Raw genomic sequence first — 22,153 nt, forward strand, 5'->3', positions numbered from 1 at the left:
TTTACGAAACTTTGCAAATATCCTAAAAATTTTAAGGTTTATTTAAAATAATATATTTATTCTTTTTTAAATATATCAAAAAGTTTTCAACATTTAGTTTGACCCAATTGACTTCAAAATTAATAGTAGTAAAAAGATGTTTCTGTTCTCGAAATAAAATCATATTCACTAATGAATCATTGTAATTTATGGAAATTATACCTCCCAAGCTTATAATAAATGGCTAAACGGCTCCAAAAATTTTGAAAAAAATACAAATTATCTCGAATTAAATTACTGGCAATTTTGTTTTTTAACAAGATAAACTGCAGTACTCTGTTGCAATAAGTTGAAGCTAATGGATTTTGAAAAAATAAAACGACAAAAAACTGGTTTAGAAAAGTTAAGGAAGACATGGAAAAGGAGAAAATATCAAATTTGAAGTTGTAAAAATGGAAGTAATTATAGAGATATAATAAAGGATGTTCAGGTTGAGAGTCCTTTAAAATGGAATGAAGAAAGAATATAAAAAGGAGAAAAGAAAGAAAAAAGCACATGCACTGAATGAGAAAATATTGGTAAGAAAGGAAAAAGAAACAAAATCAGAAGATGAAATAGTAATTGCAATCTTTCTCTGTATGGTCCTACGAGACTAGAATGAAAATAAAAAATAAAATTGAATTAAAAGTTAATTATACTTGGATGATAAGGTAGTGTAGTATATATATACTCATTTTACAGCACAATTTAACCTTTATTTTTTCTTCTTTTTTTCGGTTGGAAACACCCCCGAGGCAACCAGTCCGGTAATTAAGCATCACTCAGTCACCTCAGGGTGACTGAGTGATGCTCACTGTCTAGGGGTCCCTGTCTAGCTCCCTGTAGGGGCCGCTAATTTAACTAAGCACAATTAAACTAAAAAAATATAATAAAAATTATATTCTGAAAATTTTAAATATATAAATACAATACTTCATATAAAATTTATCAAGTAAATTCATATTAATAAAGTGAAATTTATTTATACAATGTCAAACATTTCAAGTGATTTTCCTTTGTCAAATCACTTAAAAAAAACCAGCACTGTTATACTTAAGCGAGGAATGAAGTGAGTATAATTTAGCCTAATACAATATTTTACACGAGAAAGCAAAACATACCGAAATTCAGGTAATATGCAGTTCTACAAGTGCACCGTTACATGTACACTATGGGGACTGAGTGTAGAACTGAAGTCATTAATTTTAGACGATTAGTACACCCTTATATTTCAGATGCTGTATATTCACCACAGTCGTAAAAAATGAATGGAACAGATACTGCAACGCCAACAGATTAACGTACACTTTCCGTAGGAAACTAATTTTTTAATTTGTTATTCAGTAGAGGTGACGAAGGTCTATTCAAGTAAAATGACACGTGTATAGGCTATAATATAATTAAAGTTAATATACAAAAAACCGCTAACCAACAATTGAATTCGAAGCGTTCAAGCGCTTTCGGAATTAAATTCCATCTTCAGGAACTCTCATATTCGTCCTATTTATAACATTAATTAAAACTTCACATGTAAATTATAAAAAATCGTGATATTTGCTTAAAACATAACAGTCGGTCGTCATATATTATAAACTTGTCAACATAAACGTCCTGTAATTTGGTAGTCTCATTGAGACCACCAAATATTACGATATTTTATAATTTACATGTGAAGATTTAATTACTATTACAAAGAGGACGAATATGAGAGTTCCTGAAGATGGAATTTAATTCCATCTTCTTTTAAATGTGAAGTTTTAATTAATGTTATAAATAGATCAAATATGAGAGTTCTTAAAGATGGAATTTATTCCGAAAGAGCTTGAACACGTCAAATTCAATTGTTGGTAAACGGTTTTTTGTATATTAACTTAAATTATATACTTACACCAATGGGACATGCTTAACAAAATTATTATAATACAATTTACGTAATTTTGATAAATCAGGTTCCCGGATTAGTTAGCGACCGCTGTTTATGCATCGTATCAATAAAAATCTGAAAACTTTGGAAACATTTGATAAAAATATATCATTGAATATATATGTTGAAGACAACAGATGTTTTACGAAGAGAGGAATTTAAAAAAGCTCGATAAAAGAGGGCGGTATTTTCATAGAATTATCCATAGTTAAGAATCAGATTTGTTCCGCGTTTCTCGGCACACAGGAATTTTTATCTCTGTTCTATAATTTAGAAAATTTATTATGGGATTTAATTCCCAGTCTTTTATACTGGGAATGTAATTAAGAAGTTTCATATTTTCTGATAACAAGTATGGTAATTCTGAATCCCCAATGAACTGTTGCGTAACCAGACTGAAATTCGTTAAATTTGATTCGTTCATGCCGTTAAATTTAACATTTCATTGTTCATTTATTACCGTCTAGATGCTTAACGTTATCACAAGGTATCATTATTTATATTAAACGTTTTTGTTTGGAATTTAATTATTAATTGATGTTTAATAATATAATGGAATACATTAATTAAAATAATTTATTGATTTCAAATTACATAGTTAATATTAGTTTCAAATAAAGAAAGTGATTCAACATTAGTCTGAACAATGGAAAAAATTTCCTTTTTTTGTTTTTAGCGGATTTCCATAATATTTGGAAACCGCTAGTGCGTTCTGTCATGTTTATTTACATATATATGTATGTATAAAATTTTTTCGTCCGCTCTATCGGACACAAATCTTAATCGATTTTGACGAAACTTAGTGGAGTAATATAAACCTATTGTGAATAGAGACACCTATTGATTTTTAAGCAAATCGGTCACAGGAGCGAAAATCGGGGTTTTGCTGGGATACAAGCTTTTTTCATACTGCTACAATGCACTATTAAATCACGTATTTAAACTAATGCTTTCATGAAAACTACAGCTCTATTTAAGTATACATCAAATACTGAACTAATTGTTTTAAAATGTATTGTATAATAAGCATTATTTTAAAAATTATAATCACAATAACAGGCAAAGCTTTCTTTTTTCTTTTTTTTGGTTGTATGTGGGCGAAAAACGCCTGGGCGTTATCATCGCCCGGTAGTTATTATTAAAAGGGTAATATAACTCCAAAATAATAAGCTATACAAGGTGTAAATGTAATATTAATCATAAAATAAAAATTTACTAAAAGAAGCCAAGAAGGCAAAATAAAACCCAAAACTAATATCACAGACAAAGTTGACAAAATATTAATGATAAAATAATAGAATAAAGAAAGTATAAAAACTTACCTAACTCTGATGGGTTGTGCAAAAATCGCCACCCTGGATAGTAAAATTAAACACATAGAACTAAAAAATCAAATCGAAAATAAAGGTTATCATTACCCAAGACATCACGAATGCTGCTGGGTATATTAAAAGAAAAAGCTTTGGTAAAATGTACCTTCAATAAAACTGTACGTGCTGTGATTTAGAACAGTATTTGATTTATACTTAAATAGAGGTGTAGTTTTCATGAAAGCATTAGTTTAAGTGCAAGATTTAATCCAGAGGTGACAGATAATGGAGTAGATATTTTAATCGACCTAAAATTGAACGTAAGTTAAGAACGATTCAACCAATCTTCATCAAGTTTTCACATGCAGAACTTTCAGTTCATTGTCATCCCCAGTCTCACTATGCTATCGAAAGTAATAAATACCGTACTTTTCTTTGAAAAATCGGTATAAAATAACTACAGACATTGATACTATAAATACTATAAAAGTTTTTTACAACTGACAGTGTGTCAGATTGTGTATATGTGTAGGCTAGTTCGCGCCAACTGTCAGTGTCGCGAAGTAATGGACTACCTTAGTTTCTCATAGTCGTAAGAATCAAAGTCGGCTGTAGTCGCGTGACCACGGCTCGTACTCTCTTCCAATGGACGGCTGCACTTACAAATTCGAACGATTCGTTCTTATTTAATCTTAACAGTCAGACTTCGTATTAGGTTGGCTTAACGACTTAATTTGTTTAAAATTTAATTACATTATAATTGAAGCACGAAACACTATTTGGTCGCTTATTCTACTGTAAATTTTTTCTTTGCATTAACAATAGTTATTCTTTCCTTACTCAACGCGCATACTTTTTCAGAAACGAATGTACAGATCAAAGAATTGGGAGAGGATGTACAGACACAAACTTTAGGCATATTTGTTCAGAAACAGTAACAAAAGTTCGGGTAATATTTGACTGCCCCTCGGATACCTGAAATGTTATATTCGTTGTATTAATGGTTTTATTATTTTTTTATTATGCTTTTTGTATAAATGATATTCTAAAGATTATTTTTCGAAAAAAATCTGCTCTTTGTGTATGTGTTTGTGTGATAGATAGAGAGAGAGTGAGAGAGAGAGAGAGAGAGAGAGTGAGAGGGACAGATAAGATATGGGTTAAATAAACCTATAATTATGTTTACTATATTTTTATGTACAATTTGTAAATAAGACTTTCTTTCACGAATAACCTACAACAATTGATGTATTGAAAATATGTAACAATGAAAAAAGCATCTATAAATAATAAATGCAGAAAATTCTATTGAAAATCAGATAAAAAGTATTTATTATAATTTAATCAATAAAAGCAAAATTTTTCTTAAAAAAATGTTAAATACTTAGAAATAATAAGAATTACATTTATACCGAATCAAATACAAGAAAATTTTTATTTGAATTGCTATGATTAAAACAAACGATGATGAAAGCCCTGTTTCAAATTCACCAATTGTTTTTTCTAAGTAAAAATTATAATCATAAAATAGGGGCAGAAAAATAAAAATCTATTCTTTAAAATAATAAGAAAAAACATAGCAAGTACTGAAGGAGCGTAAAAATAAAATAGGGTTTCTGCAATAACAAAGAAATAAAAGTGACAACAACGATAGCTCGGCTTTGACAAATGGGACTGATGTCAAAGCAATACACTGTGTCTACATTAGGAGAAAAAAATAAGAAAGCTAAAAATAAAAACTTGTCGTTTTCTATACGAATATAAAAAAAGAATTTACCGAATGACGTCATGGAGACAATAACTAATCACGATATCATTTCTTATTTAATAATATAAATTACTAAGTAAAATAAGGAAAAAAATAAAATAAAGTAATAAATTTTAAGTTTTTTTTATAAAATGTTTATTATTATTATTTAATGCAAATAATAATTTCTACAAATAAGACTGAAATGAAAATATTACTACTAAAATTTAATAAAAAAAATTTGTATTTTTTTTTTTTTACAAGAGAATAACCATGAGTTGAGCGATAAAAAGAAGATTTTTAAAAAGGAACACATATTAGAGCAAAAGCTAATTTTATACTTACTAAATTTTTTCTTTATACTATTTTTTTTCGCATAGGTATAGTAAATGTAAACCATTGAAATACAAGAGTCAATAGTCGCAGTTGTTTTATATAAGTACAATCACGTTCATTAAAAAAATATAAATATGTCACTGTGAATAAAGTAAAGGGATGTCATTTCAAGAGTTAAATATGATCTGCATCTCGTTAGGTTTGTAATGCTGATTTGCAACAGCAATTTCAGCTTTTTGTAAAAACAAAACGAGAAAGCATTCATTGGTTTATTTTCCTTAGTGAACAAAACATAGTATTGAGGATAACAGACTGTTTTCGGGAGCCACTTGTGTTCCATGTCAGGTCACCTGCAACTGTAGACACGTAACATAGTGACTACATCCAAGGTCAGAGTAGTGAGTTACGATGTGGACTAGCAAAGTAAACAAGTGTGTAACGTATTATCAGTGCTAGTGTTACGCATTTTACAAACATTAGTCAACTTTTGATCGACTGTATAAACACAGTAGTAGTACACATCAGTTGGTTACCGTATACCTCTTTATAGACAGCTCCAGTAACACTTTACTAAAACATACACTTCCATTATGCAGTATTGATATCGATTAAAAAAAATCGGTGTCAGCTAGGAATACATTTGTATCTAATTTTTTCCACATTTATAAGTTACACTGCTAAATGAAAATATAAAATTTATACAAGAATTCTAGAGACATATTATAATACAAAAACTTTACATATCCAAGCAACCCAGTTATTTCCAAATAAGAGTATGACTTACTCGGCGGACCGGTCAAGTATGGACGAAGTCCTGTGTGTTTTCGATTGAAAATAAATCGAGTTACATTCTGGGTTAATTGGTCGATTCCGTTTTTTTTTTCCTTGAGGGATCCCATTTTAATACGAAATATATTGTATTTATCCTACAACGAATTCTACAGGATGAATTCAGGAATATATGAAATACTTATTAAGAATACTATTTAAAAATAAGTTGCGATACATTTTGTTCATCTTTCGTTGAGATTTAGTATATAAATAGTTTGTAAAAAACATTAGCTCAACAATATGTCTAAACACGTTAGGCATAAGAGTTGTATGCAGAAAAAATGTCTTATATGAAATATAAAAGAAACTTCACTTAGTAGGAAAATGATCGAATGAAAGTTAAAGCTTGACGGAATGTGTTCTGATTTCATTTTCTGCATAGAGGTGAAGATGGAATTGTCCATAGAATTCCATGTAGATAAAGTCATACGTGCTCCTAAATAATCTTCTTTGTATATGGTTAAACGATTGATTTTGTGATATTTGATAATTAGTAATCATTCTCTAAATAATTAATTTTTTTATATTAAATATTATATTAATTATAATATTATTATTAAAATAAAATTCTGCAATACAATGCACAATTTCGTTTATATAAAAAAAAAAATTAAAAAAACGAACAGTTTTTGAAAAATGCAGCTATAATTTTTTTTGAAATAAAGATTGAGCCTCTCATGAAAAACAGGTTCTCTTTTGAATTCAGTTTGTTATAATTAATTAAAAATTCCGTTTAATTGTTGATACGTAAAGAAAAACATCCAAATTTGGACAAAAGAGGATGCTCAGCATTCTTAAGCTAAACGTAACCTTGTATTAATATTTCTACTAACCAAATTTCTTTCGATTATCTTAAGAATGCAATGATTATCTTATAAGGTAAATGAAACATTTACCTTATAAGGATACATATCTATGTTTCAAATTTAAATTTCCAAATAAACTAAATAAAATTATTCCATAATAAAAAATATACATAAGAAGAAAAACGAAAATTTGGTAAAAAAATGTAATTATTTAAAAAAAAAACAACAATATTTGCTTACGTGACGTATATCAATAATATTAGAGCAGATATATCTAAAGAAGCAACAAGTGTTACAGAAACGTTTAAAAAAAAGAAGTAAAATGAAGAAGGAAAGAAAGAAATAAACGTAGATAAACAGACAGAGAAAGAAGTGTAGGTGAGTAACGAAGAAGCTATTTTTGGCACAACCCTTAATCTAACCAGCAGATCCACTTAACTTTTTATCTAGCACCTTTATTATCAATTCTTAATTACTTTTCTAATAGCTACCCCAAAGCTAACACAAATGCAATCCACATGTTAACCACGTAGAATAAAACAGCTTCCTGTTTATAAATAAGCTGCTATTATAAATAATATTTATAATAATTATGACATAATTAATAACCAAATATCAAAGCAAAATACCAAAAGATAATTCTATCATATTACAAATAATTTACCAAATTTAAATGGGTATATAAATAGGTCAATTAATGTAATTAATAACTTCTAATACAATTACTTAAATAAAATAATATTACATCAGCAAATAAAAAGTATGCGGATAAAAAGACAAATCTATTAGATTTCATTAAAAACATTTTCATTACAGATCGTAAGCGTGTTTCATAGGTAGAGTAAATTAAACATACCCATTAAAATAGGTCAGTAATGAACACATTAATTAAATGTAATACAAAGTAATATTTTAACCAATAAAAAACATAATAATTATACACATACTTTTTATACATTAATTGTACATACTATGATAATTAATTTATTGATTTATACTAATTAATATGAAACCGTTTAAGAGTTTTAAAACCGCTTTAAAAATAAAAGTTAATCGGATATATGAAATATGAACTATTATGGAACGTTTCCAGTGATAAGTTTTCATAATCATTCAAAATCGACTTAAAAACGTAATTATGCATTGCTTTCTGCAAGATTATACAATAAAATTAATAAAATAATGAACCACATTGCAACTTTTATATAGTTTTCTATATAAAAAAGAAATCACCAAAATCAAATTTTTTGTTTGATACAAACAAAAGGTTTTTTTTATACGGTTATTTTATAACCGTATAAATAAACTTCTAAATAATCTTTGTTTGTTCTATAAACAAACTAAACTGTTTATAGAATATTAAAAAAAATGGGCTAAATCTCATGGATTTTTATACAAAGTCTAAAAATCTATTTATGTCTGTAGAGCATTAATTTTAAGATTTTCTCCATAATTTCGTTTCTAAGATTATAGAAACAATTAAAATTTCTTGCACACTACAACCTAAAGGTGTGGAACTTGCAAAAAAAAACTTTTTTTAATATAAAAACAAAGTTTTTGAAAAAAGTAGGTCCATCAAAAATTACTATCGAACAATTAAAAGATTTTACTTTTTAAAACTGACTATCGAATAATATTCATAAGGAAATTTTTTATTTAAATAAAATATTACCCTCAATTGGTTTTGAGTTACTTTCCTAGAAAAAAAAAATTAACAGAACAGATTAATTAGATTTTATTGTTACTTGAAAATGTTATTTGTTTTATCTTATTTACAATATTTTAAGAGTATTCTCAATTTTCTTATTCGATATTCAACTTAAAAAGTAAAATATATTAGCATTAAATATTTATTTTCAGTTACCGTTTAGATTGATTTTACAGTATATAAAAGGTAAGAGTACAGCTTAAATAGGGGGGGGGGGGACGAATTCGACAACATATCCGACTCTCTCCATACAGGGAGTGCATTGCACCCTCCAAGGCATATACCTGCTATACCGAAACGCACTAACACTGAACGGCCTTCAGTGGACGGACTGAAGGGGAATCGCACCTGGAGAAAGATGAAAATATCCTTCTAATCTCCCAAGGAATAACCCAATTAAAAAAAAAACCCGATCTACCAAGGGCTGGATCGCAATCCCTAACTCTGTCCATCTTAAAAATAAATATATAACCACCATTAAATAATTATTATGCACCATAATACCTGCCTGATAATTAAAAAGACTCAGCAGCAAGGAATTGATGTCCAGGTCTACGATCAATAGGGGGATTGAAATATTCCTGATATCCTTGTGATTCGATCCGAGAACCGGATCTCGTCCACATCCGAGATTTTTGTCAGGCCAGCGAATAACTCGATATATTAAATTTACTATAATTTCAATGTTAACTATACAGATAAACGATACACGTAGACTTTCTTTATATGGAACAGTCGTTGTATTTTATAACTAAACGGACTAGTTTTTTCCAACAAAAGTCACTTTTTTATTAAAAGCCAGTCATAATAATACGGGTAAAAAAATAATAAAACTGTATATAAACAAATAGATAAAGAATAAATTCGAAAAAATTATTTAATACTAATTTTAATTTTTTAATTTTATTTTTTACAGACGGTCATAGAGAATGATTTGAATGAAAAAATTATGGACGACGAACCGACAAAAATAAATATAGATACAGAAGTAAATATCGAGGAAATAGAAGACGGCGAAGAAGGAGCAGAACAAAACGTAGAAGAAAAAGAAATATCATCACAGATTAAAAATTCAACAACACCGACATCGACATATAGTAGATACGATATATATAGGTGGAGAGAAAGACCGTTCGGTCCCAGTTATAGAAGAAAAGAAAGACAAAGACGAGAACAAGAATTACAAGAAAATATAAATGAAAATAATAATAATCACGATAACGAAGACGAAGAAAAAATTGAAAACGAGAAACAAGATAGATTTCCATTTGTTAATAATTTTAATTCACCTCAAACGTATTATGAAGAAGAGTATTCATATGAACCTGACAAAAGGATATCGTCAATGAAAACCGTTTTACGTACTAGAAGCATGGTTAATTTAGATGCAGATGATGGAAAAGTATTCGTAAGGAAAACCTTATCTGACGCCAACCTCGATCAAGATAAAAACACGAATTTCAGGTAAATGAAATATAAAATATTTATATAGGTTAAACAAATCTTCAATGTTTAGTTATATAGAATAATTTATCTTCCTCTTTTATTGTTACACCAAACGCATTACAAAATATTATAAATAATTAATTACTTTAAATAAGTTTGTATAATCTCTTATAAATAAAATTAGATCGTGTACACAATTAAAACAGAAAGGAAAAAAGACAAGTGAAAAAGATGAAATAAGCTTGAACAATGTAAAACACAACGGAGTTTTGTTTTTATAGATTGGGGTACAATTCAGATCGTTCAGCAGATAGCAAACTAGAAACACAAGTCAAAATATAAATATTTTTTCTTAGGGAGTAAAAGTGACAACAGTCACTGAATAATTAGAAACAGCAGTGGAGGCAAAACAGTTAGTAAGAGATATATATATATTAACTTACTATATTTTTAATATATGTTTTATATTAACTTACACAATTTTAATTTATTGTAAAATATTTAAATTTTTGTGGGCTACTTAATATCCAAATAAATATACTTTAAAAATTATTTTCTTTTTAATAAGAGAGATAACAAATTTGACAATTTTGTTGTCGATTTCTTTTTAACGGTATTTTAAATTGTCAATTTCTCTGTTTAAAAATTAAAAAACGTAAAAAAAAAAATATGATAACAAAGGCATAGTTTTCTTTTTTTTTTATTTATTTTTTTTGTTAATAGTTTCTCGTGTGAAAAAAAGATCTGATGTGGACACCACAGACTTCCTTGTACGTCTATTAAATTACATATATAATTTTTTTTTAAATAAAAAAATATATAAAAATTTATTTCATTAATAATTTCTTACAGCTATTAAACTTTAATTGGATAGGTTAGTTTAATGAATTACTTTACCTAACCATTAAGAAACAAGAACTATTTCTTCATAAAGTTGTTTAGATACATTTAAAGAAATTAATGTTTTTCTATACAAACTTGAACTATAAAGTAACTTTAATAATAAAAAAAAAAGTACGTATATATATTAATAAGAGATAAAACCGAAACTTTCTAAGTTATACGGATGATGTTACCCATTAATAAAGTTTGACGTTCAAGTCAAATAGATCCAAGTTTAGATTGATCAGAAGTAACTTCTTATTGCTAACAAGATAAACAGCCTGTCCATTCCAGAAGTTGTAACATAACATTAATTAATTAACGAATCCCTTGAAGTATTATTTAGTTTATAATAAAAAATAAAGAACATTTAATAATACATGTGAAAAATTCAAACTTGAAAATAATCTTTATTTTGCAAACAATAACGCAAAATTAATAAAGAAGTGAAAAGTTATTTCAACAGTAGAAAAATAGCGTAATCTATTGAAACTTAAGGGAAGCTTTTAATATTTTCTGGAAATTCTGTGATATCTCGCTTCCATTTATTAATAATTACAATAATAATTAAATAAAAATGATAATATATAAACGAGAATTTTCATCAACTTCACTCATATATTATTCTATGCAAAATTATTATTAGTTTATCGCCCCTTGCTTGATAAACTTCATCAGTCTTTATGTTCTGAACTTTGAAAACAATAAAAAAATATGTAATTTTTTGTCGTATAAATGAAATACAAAATTTACGTAACAAGAAGTTTTTTATTATTAGGTTGGATAATTATACAAAATAAAACTAAATAAAAACAAATTAGCACTTAATTAAAAAAATAAAAATAAATATTCTCTTAGCTTATGTACAGAGCGATAAAAGAGGAAAGGAAAATAATTTTGGAACTGATTCTAAATCTTGAAATAAGGGGAAAAGTTCATACAAACATATACCCAAAATGCTTTTTTATAGAGTTAATGGCAATCGAAAAAATTCGACCGGAGTTCAGTTTCGCCGGTGAAATGTGGTCTTACTGAAATTATGGCGTTATATAAGGGCTTGATGGTTTCTTATGTTTTTTGTCCTGAAAAATAGAATAAAATAGATCCCAGAACTTTATCTCACATAGCTTTTTTGGGGGCGATAAACGTTTTCACGTTATCATCATCCGTAAAAAAAAAAAAACATAATAAAACAAAAATTAAAACTAGATTAAAAGTAACATATTAAAAACAAAAGTCTAAAATACTAAAAAATTGTTACAACTACTATCACAGACGAAATCTTAAAAATAAGTAATAATTTAAAAATAAATAAAAAATTAAAGAAGTACAAAGCTAAAGTAAAACAAAAATAAAATTTAAAGAATTCCGAGAGGAGCGTAAAGGTTTCCTTCTAGGATAAAAGAAAGAATAAAGATCAACATGAAAATCATAAAAATTATTATTAAAAAAAACCAATTATAACAATAATGTTAAACGCTATGTAAAATACTAACACAACTAAGAAATAAAACCCCCGGTCTAAAATTTCCTAATCATTGCCCAGGATTCGACGAATGTTTCTAGACAATTTAAATTTACGACGCAAGGCCGCATAACATATGCAATCCACAAGGATGTGTCACACAGTTAAGATCCCCGTGAGTGACTCAGATATGTCCTAACCGCAATCGGCAGAGATGCCAAAATCGGCATGAAGAGTTCCAGGGCAACACAGCTTTGATGTGCCGGAGTTTATTACACACTGTAGCGACTCAGTGTTTACTCGTACACAATAAAATCGGATGTAGTAACACGAGTGGTGAAGAACGATTGACTAAATGCGTCTTTAGCTGCGGAATCTGCACGTTCATTACACGGAATTCCCACTTGGCTAGGGATCCAGCAGTGATCATAAAACGGGTTTCTCGATGGTGAAGCCCTACCATTGCCGTACCTTTCTTAATATCCCACGTAAAACAGGATAAATTCTGTTACGATAAACACGTTTTTTTTAGGTTTGAAGAAGAATAAATAATTTTGTTAAATGACTAATAAATATGTAAATTTTGTTATAAAAAACTTATGGAGAATTTATTTATTTAACCGAGTCTATGAAAAGAAAAGTCAATATTAATTATGAAAAATAAAGCAGCAAAAAACTTAACAGAAAAATGTTATCAGTTTGTACCGTACTAGAATAACATGTCACGGGGAGAAATTATCTCGAAGTTTTTAAGCAATGAATTTCTTTCAGTGAACTGAAAGAACTATTCATTCTGAAATGAACTATCAATTTTATGGAGCATCATCACATTTCACGAATGAAGTAAGACAATTCTTAGATGAAAAATTTACAGGGGAATGGATTGGATGTAGAGGACCGGTGAATTAGCAACCTAGTTCTCCGGACCTTACTCTCTTAGTTTACTGTTGAAATGCAAGGTATCTAAGCAAAAAATACATACACGTGATGAACTGATCTCTCACATTCTCAATGCTGCTGCTCTTTTTAAGGAAAAGAAGTTATTATTAGATTGGCGACAGAAAATATAAGTGGAATTTTTCATAATTTGTAAATTAATACAGAATAAACAACGAGTATTTTTTTTTCAAAGTAAATTAAAAATATTTTAATCTTTTAAAGGTCAAATTAAATTTATTGTACTAAAAAGAGCTAGAAATAACAAATAATTTAAAATAAATGTAAATCATTTTGTATACTAAATGCTCATAACAATTAACGTCCAATTCATTAATATGTTTTTCATTTTTTTAAATTTGCTACACGTAACTAGGTATAACATTCCTATTGTCTTTTACTGTATCAATCTTTATCAGGATTATTTATCATAAATTCTCTTTGTCAAAGTCCACATCTGAGCGCCCTCTTCCTCCTTACTAATCTCACTCTCTCCATTTTATTATCTCCTTTTGTTCATCCATCGCTTCCTCTGATTACGTGATTCTTGTAAATACGTCTTGAAATCCTTTAATATTCCTAATTCATTTATTTCTCTTCCTACCGTTTTTCATAACTCTTTATCTTATATCTCTCTTACTGCCGTTTTCAGATTATGCAGTGTTTTCTTATTCAGGGTTTTAGAATCACAACTGTAAGTTGTAATTGGCAGTATAAGTGTGATTTTAATATCATATTCGCGTTTTTATCTAAAGAAATGTTTATTTCGGATCATTCTTTCCCATCCTATTATGCATCTCCTTGTTTTGTTCGAGATGAAACGTATCTTCAACCTATTTACTTAAAACATTTCCTGATAGTAAGCTCTATAATAGGCAGTTTAACGATATTAGCCGACACTTAGCCGGATTACTTCCCGATAAGGCTCATAGGCAGATCTTTCAATTGCCCCATAATCTAAGCGACCGAACACCAATTGGACTTCTTTTTAGAAAAATAACAAAATAAATAGTAGCTTTCTGAATTACATAATCATTACAATCAATAGCAAATTCCACGTAACTTTGTTGACTAAATAACCTCTGGAAATATAGGAATAGAACAGAGATATATATAGTACACCATTTCTGAAACGTGAATCGGAAGGCAGCCGACATTTATTACACATCTTTCCCAACACGAGCAGATTAGTATGCATCAAGAAACAGATCTAAGAAACGAAATATGATGATGTGTGCGCATGGGGAGGAGTTAACGTAACTTTGTTTACGTTAGTGTGACGTTGCATATCCCGGATGATAATAGCGGGTGTGTCTTTATTACACCAAATGCATAATCTAATCAATATAAATACATTCTAACGGAAGAGAAAAGCTAATGTTTGAAGAGTTATATACTCGTAGTATGATGAACCACTTGTATCATTTTAAACTTTTGTTCTTTCCCGCTTTATTATTGAAGATTTCAGTTTATTTTTAAAAAAAACACTATTAGGAATGACAATAAATCCCACTTATCAAGTACTTGTTTTTCCCGGTAGTGAAATCTCAACGTTTCGTAAATCGAATAAGGAATGTTGAAATATTTTTAACACATTTAGACAGATATTTATCTGCCGTTTAAATATTTTTAAATCTTTTTCGGTATATATTTATCCCATTTAAAGTAGCAATAAATTAGAAAAAGAAAAAGTCTGTAAAATTGTTTTTTTTTATTATTAAATTATGCATTTTACAAAAACCTTTACAGTATGAAAATAATTTTCAATTTCAACAACAGAATGAACAAAATTCCACTGTTAACAGGTAGAAACCTATTAAAAAAAGGTGCAGTTGTTTCAAATAAGCGAAGAAAATAGTACAGACTTTGCTGAATATCTTAACTCTCTGTGAAACACCGAGTTAAGGTATATATATCCCTTCAAAGACATTTTTCGTTTGTGAACATATTAAATAAAAGACTATTCAATAATTAAAAGAAAGTCAACATTAAGATTAAAATCAAAATTTTGTCAATCTACATGAATAACCAATTTAATTTATTCAACATTTACCAAAAAAAAAAAAATATATATATATATATCAATACGGTGTTCTTCCTGGCGACAGGTCTCTTACATCATCGCTTTTTCCATCCAGCCTTTGTTCTCTTGTAGGTTCCAATCTTTACCTCATAGATTAACCTTATTCTTCCTGCTTCCGTTCTCCTTCTACTGACCTTTCCAGTCAGGTCTCAATATTCCACTCACCCTAACCAGGTGTCTTAACCAGTTTCCTTTTCTTTTTTGTACTTCCAATATAAGTGCTCTCTTTTATCTTTAATCCTATTCATTATTTCCTCAATCCTCACTTTGTTCGTCCATCTTACTTTCTCCATCTTTCTCCGTATCTTTCTCCACATTTCAAAATCATCAATCCATTCCCTTTTCTCTTCCTCATCTTCCATGCTCACTTACATTCAACAAGACACGCCTACGTAGAATTTAGCCAACCTCTTTCTTAACTCTTCAGCCTCTTTTGCCGTTGATATCTTTCCTTTTATTTCCACTGCTCGATTTAAATCCTTTCTTTACTTGTCCTTACCACAAAATCCTCTTTGTTATTTACTTCCATTATTTTAGTTTTTTTTATACGTATTTTCGTTTCATACTCTTTAATTTCTTCCTCCAGTACTATACTAAAAGGAATATCAAATGTTTAACAAAACCGGAAGAAGAGTAGCCATGACAAAATTTTAAAAATGTTTCACGATGATATAATAAAGGGGAAAGAGAAAAAAAGCGTTTTAGAGGACTTCACAAAAATGAAAAAAAAAAAAACAGACAAACCCAGAAAATTATTTTTTGTTCATTTAAGAAACAGAAAAAAAAACATGCCGCCGCAGAGCTTCAAACTATGAATCCATAATCAAATTTTGAGAAAAAACTATAACGGATATAATAAAAAACAGATTTTCAAGATAAAATACAAAAAAGTACCGCAAATTTTATATATGTAACCAGTAATGAAATAAATACACATTCAAGAGTATATTTGAAATGGATGCACTACATCACAAGAAAAGAAAGAAGCAGTTATAATAAAAACATTCAAAAACCGTTTTTTAAAAACGGCAAAAATAATTGTATTGGGTCAACATCGCAAAAAAATTAAGGAAAACATAAAAAGACGTGAAAATGATCTGGATTGAATAAACTGGAATATGATCTGGACTGAATTTACTAAAAAATAAAATAAATTTCTGATAAATGTAAAACCTTTTAAAATGTAAACACTTATTCTATTTTATTTTCATTCACCCAAATCACCCGTATTGTTGGTCATTAGTTTAAATTATAGTAAACTTTCACATAAAAATAAAACAAAACTCATAAAATCGCATTAACAATAAGAATAATTTACACAATTGAAACCATAGAATTGAATTTTAAAAATAAATGAAAATGTAGCTCTACAAGAAAATATATAATTTAATGTAAAAAAAAAATTACTATGTAAAATGCAAAATTCTTATCTAAAATTAACCATGTTACAAAAAAACAAAATTAACTCAATTTTGGTGTACATTTAAGTAAACCAACAACATTATTTAAATAATTACATTTCAAGATGTAAATGAACACAAACAACACAAATAAAAACATTCTATAATTTCTTAATAAGAAATTATCATGGCTGAAAGCACCAGGTTAGTAATACCTATTTAAATAATATTTTATGTTTAAGAACAGAGGTTTTTGCTCAAAAAAGAGACAATTATTATTCTTCAAAGAAGAATTCTTCAAAGAAGAATAATAATTGTCTAAGTATTAAACCAAATACTTAGTACTAAGTATTAAAAATAATTTTGCCAAAAAAAAAAAAATAACTTTTACTTTTAAACAGCAATTTTAACAAAAAAAGTGATTAATGGATTACAATTAAAGTATGAAAAATTGTAATAATTTTATACTATTTGATTTCCTTATCTGTAATTGTAAGTGTTGTAATAATAGAAAAAAATAACTTTTATTTAGATAATGTTTCTATGGAAACAAAACTATTTAAAAACATAATTTTGGCATTTAAAATTTTATTTCATTTGACTGTTGCTTAATTTATGAGATATAAAAGTAAAATAAATTTTTAATATTTTTAATATCAATCCTCCTCCTTTTCTTCTCCTTAAGTCCGAAAACTAATTTTAATAAAAACGACATTCTCGAACAAAAAAAAATTATTGAAATTATTACACTGAGAAACATTACACATATTAAATCAAAACTATATTACGAGCAAAGTTAAATTAAATGTTACCCGCGTATCTTTGATGTATTAATTTACTTAGTTTATTAAAAAAACTTTTAGTCAAAAATCTAGTTAAAATAGTTACAATTACTGCCATATACAGATATCAAAATATATGTTTAAAGTTATGAAGATATGTCAATAAACTACACAAGTAATTTCAAAAATTAATTCTTGTCTTAATGAATACAAAAGTCAATTAAACTCCAGCTCTTAAAAGAATTTTAAAATGTCGAAAGGATTAATGGGAAAATAATAATGGTCTAAAATAAACAGTTTTTTCTGTTTCACGCAATCAATAAAGTGTGACTTTAGTATTACGAGGGCTGATCTAAAAACAAGTCAAAATTGAAAGCAGAGTAGGGTTTTTTAACAAAACGGACTTAAAGAAAACCTGATTTTTTTAAAAGAAATTAAGTAGCCTACAGTATAATATCTTATTTCATATCTGCTTTTCTTTCGTTTTCTCCTATATTCAGACTTTGGAATTCCGGTCTTCAATAATAATCGACAAGCATATTTGGGTTCTATTTACGCTGGTGGCCTCTTTGTTCACCGATATATCCTGGTGAAAACATTCACCGTGTTCATTGCTTACATGCTACAGATGGAAAAGACTTTATATAAATGCAAAACAAAAGTATTTTAAGACATACTGTATTCTAGTTTTTTATAGTTTTCAATGTCATCAAGAAGTATATACTTCTCAGCCTTCCTTTTAAACAGGAATGATTTAATAATATTTTGAAATGCTTTTTGCGATTCATTCTAACTCCTCTCAAAGTCGGAATCCTTCGCTAGCATACATGTCTGTGGTACAACAATATTCCCTCTTTGATTTTTGTCTCACCGATCCTAGAAAACTGCTCTTGAGTTATAAGAAATCTTAGCCACAACGATCAATTGCTCACTCAAAATTTTCCAACAAACCTAGTTTTATGTTTTAATGGTGAAACATACAAATAATTCGGATTCGCAAGAGTTTGAGAAATAACATTTTTATGCCTGGCTATGAGTACTTTTCTCTTTGACAAATCCTTTTAATGTAGTTGTTTTCCTGTTTCTAATGTCTAACTCGCAAAAGAAACAATAGCACCTAGTATAACCGAGTTGAAGCTCTAATAAAACGATTATCACGTTTATGTCTCCATACATATATATAAGAATACACTTCATACTGAACCCACGTCAATAAAAATCTCGTCTACCTCTGAATTTCATAAGCAAGAGGGATTGACATTTTTTCAATTCAGTTGGGAAGGAGGCTTTCAAAGTAGTTTTAGAGCAGAATCCAAAAACAATCTCTATTCCGTAGGATTGTGATGTTGCCCTAGTAAATCCTTCTGAAGGATTTATATTATTGCAGTACACTGTATTATCTTGTAAGAAAAGCAGGTGCTGAAATTCATGCTACCCTACACGGAAAAAACATATTTTAATGCCGCTTTCGAGGAACTTCTAGTCTTTAAACTTGAAGCCAGTAACTCTGACCGCATTTTAGACTAATTAAGATCACGAACCAGGTCAATAGGTTTCGTATTAATACCGTGTGTTTCAAAAGGATTTTAAATTTACGTATGTAATATTTATTAAGTTTTACTTACTTTGATAAATTAAACATTACATTATTTATACATTTTATTTATTATATGATAAATTATGAAGAAATGAAAGAGCAACTCAAACAGTTTTCCTTTAAGTGTTCACTGTGAGTAACATTCGACACGGCACACATCTAACCGATAGGAGAGTTCATTCCATACTTTTATCAACAAGTTTAGGGTAATCGATGCGACAGGTGCTTCAATCCTGTATCTCAAGTCAGGTAGATCAGTTGACTTGAGACAGCGAGGGTAACGGTGGCCGTACACTTGATTCTTTATAAACCCACGAAGAAAAAAATCTCACGAGAATTTTTTCCCGTGCAATCTTTTTCACAAAAAAGATCGGGCAAACGTGGAGGCCACAGCAAACAAGCCCTGTCATTTGGTCCCCAGAGACCGATCCTGCGGTCAGGGAGAATTTCATTCAATCGATCACGTACATTGTTATAACAGTAAGGAGACGCCCAATCTTGTTGCCAAATAAAGTTCTGCGGTTCGTATTGCAGTTGAGGAAAGACCCGTAGTTGTAGCATATCAAGATAGTTCATTCCAAAGACACTTTTTTTTCTGTTTAGCCTTCGAAACCACCGTAAGGTATTACTTCAGAGAACGAATAAGGATGACGTGTATGAACGTAAATGAAGTGTACTCTTGTACAGTCCCAGGTCGACCGTTCCTGAGAAGTGTGATTAATTGAAACCCAACCGCCAAAGAACACCGGTATCCACGATCTAGTATTCAAATCCGTAAAAAGTAACTGTCTTTACTAGGATTTCAACCTTAGAACTCTAGAGTTCGAAATCAGCTGACGGCACAAAGTCAACTTCATAATCTTGCCATCGAGATATGGCACAAAAAAATTCAGTTTCGGGAAGTCTCGTTTACACTACAATATTTTGTGAGGACTTTTGATTCTCATATACGCACATTATGAGTATTTACTTTTCCATCACATGAAATGTTGATTCGTCACTGAATACGACACGATAAAGAAGTCTTCATCTTCACGGTGCATCATTTTATTTGCGCTCGTAACAGCTGCAAACGATATGGACGCAGATTAAAGCAACTTCTTAAAACCTTTCACACAAACGTCACTGGAATTGCTAATTCGCGGCTAGTCTTCCTAACGGATTTCCTAGGACTACGCACAAAAATCTCTTACATATTCAACATTGTCTTCGGACACACTCGGTCGTACTGTACTTTCCCTTTACTAATACAGCCAGAGGTTTCAAATTGTTTATACCATCTACAAATGTTATTCTCATCCAGGGGACCACAATGGAGCTTCAAACGGAACGCATGTTAAACAGTAATTACAAATTCACACTTTGCGAACTGCAAAACACGGAATGCTTTCTGTCGCGGCGGGGAGGGGGGTAGCCATCTTTCTGCTACTAGCGCTTACAAGTGGAAGGTACAGAAAACAGTTTATGAGCTTGAACACAGCTAAAACTGTTTGAGCTGCTCTTTCATTTTACGTATAATGAATCAATGTACATGAGAAACTTGAGAAACATTACATAGCTTTAAAACCCCTATATTCACTTTGAAACACACAGTATAAAAGTTGACTTACAACAAATTTTTACTCTTGATAAAGAAACTAAATCATTTTAAAAATTTCTATTTTTTACATACAAAAATTACAGAAAACTGAAGCCCTTAGGACAAATTTTGAAGTCACATTTGTATTAAGCGTCATAAAATCCACAAGAATAAGTGAAAATTATCTTTGTTGGCAAAACGTCTGTCAGTCAGGTGTAATAGTATAGTATAATGAAAATGATTTTAAACATTTAAAAACTATGCGTAGCAAAACATGGAAATGGAAATAAAAGCACATAACAAAAAAACTTATTTTAAAATTAAATTTAAAAATAACATAATTAATTTCAAATAATAAAAAAAAATAAAATAATAATTTTTAATGTTAACAAAAATCTAATTCATAATATTTATTAAGCTGAATTACTTACATGTAAGAACATCAAAATCGTATTACGAGTAACACCTTTAGTTTACACATGGCGTATTTAATTAAATATAAAAAAATTAAGGAATGAATGAAAAATTTACCTGGAAAAAAAGAAAAGTTTATCATAGATTTAAACATTTATTAAAACAGTTAATAAAATATACACATGCATTAAAATAATAATGGTAATAAAACTTACTACGATAACTGTAAAAATTTTAATTGGAATTGGAATCTCATTTTCCTTCTACAGTTGGTACCAAATAAAAATAATTCGTTACCTTGAATAAAAGTTTATTCTTTATTTATAAAACAAATAGAATTTAAAAGGAAAATAACTATGATCGAACCCAATTATTATAATAAAAAAAAAAAAAAAAAAATACTAACAAGTTTTGTACTACATAGATTTTTTTTTACAAACTTTTTAAAAATAGATGGTCTGGGATACTGAGAAAGATTAATTTTAACCTCAGTAACAAAGGAATTAATGGGTGAAATTTTATTCGTCGATTTTTTTTTAGTTTTTCAAGCATGTTTCACACTGATTAATTTGAAATATGCGTATACCTATAAAACAAGGCTTTTATAATTTTATTTCAGGTTTTTGAAAAAATTTCAAAAACTGAAAACTGCTTAAGCTAATAGAAAAATGATTCAAGAATAAAATAAGACAACATTGAATTTTTACTTTTACAAAAATAAGTAAATTATCTTTACAATTTTATTTTTTTAAATTATTTTATTGAAAGAAAATTCCAGTCATTATAGATCATTTGTTGTAACAAAAAACCCATAACTTTGACGATAAATTAAATAAAATAACCGAATTTAGATTGTTGAAAATATTATAACATAATTTGATTGGAAAAT

General features: G+C 28.6%; 2 protein-coding genes across 4 annotated transcripts in view; one reads left to right on the top strand and one right to left on the bottom strand.

Moving 5' to 3' along the window:
- Window positions 1-22,153, bottom strand: part of MCU (mitochondrial calcium uniporter) — a 770,244-nt gene that overhangs the window by 415,730 nt on the left and 332,361 nt on the right. The window lies entirely within an intron of this gene.
- LOC142331732 (uncharacterized) overlaps window positions 1-22,153 on the top strand; it is a 225,976-nt gene that overhangs the window by 187,172 nt on the left and 16,651 nt on the right. For both annotated transcript variants that reach the window (XM_075377786.1, XM_075377785.1), the window contains one exon: window positions 9,597-10,144. In XM_075377786.1, coding sequence (XP_075233901.1) covers window positions 9,630-10,144 — 515 coding nt within the window. In that variant the 5' untranslated portion in view covers window positions 9,597-9,629. The remainder of the gene's footprint in view (window positions 1-9,596; window positions 10,145-22,153) is intronic.

This window comes from Lycorma delicatula, chromosome 10, assembly GCF_047948215.1.
Source record: "Lycorma delicatula isolate Av1 chromosome 10, ASM4794821v1, whole genome shotgun sequence".
NCBI lineage: Eukaryota > Metazoa > Arthropoda > Insecta > Hemiptera > Fulgoridae > Lycorma > Lycorma delicatula.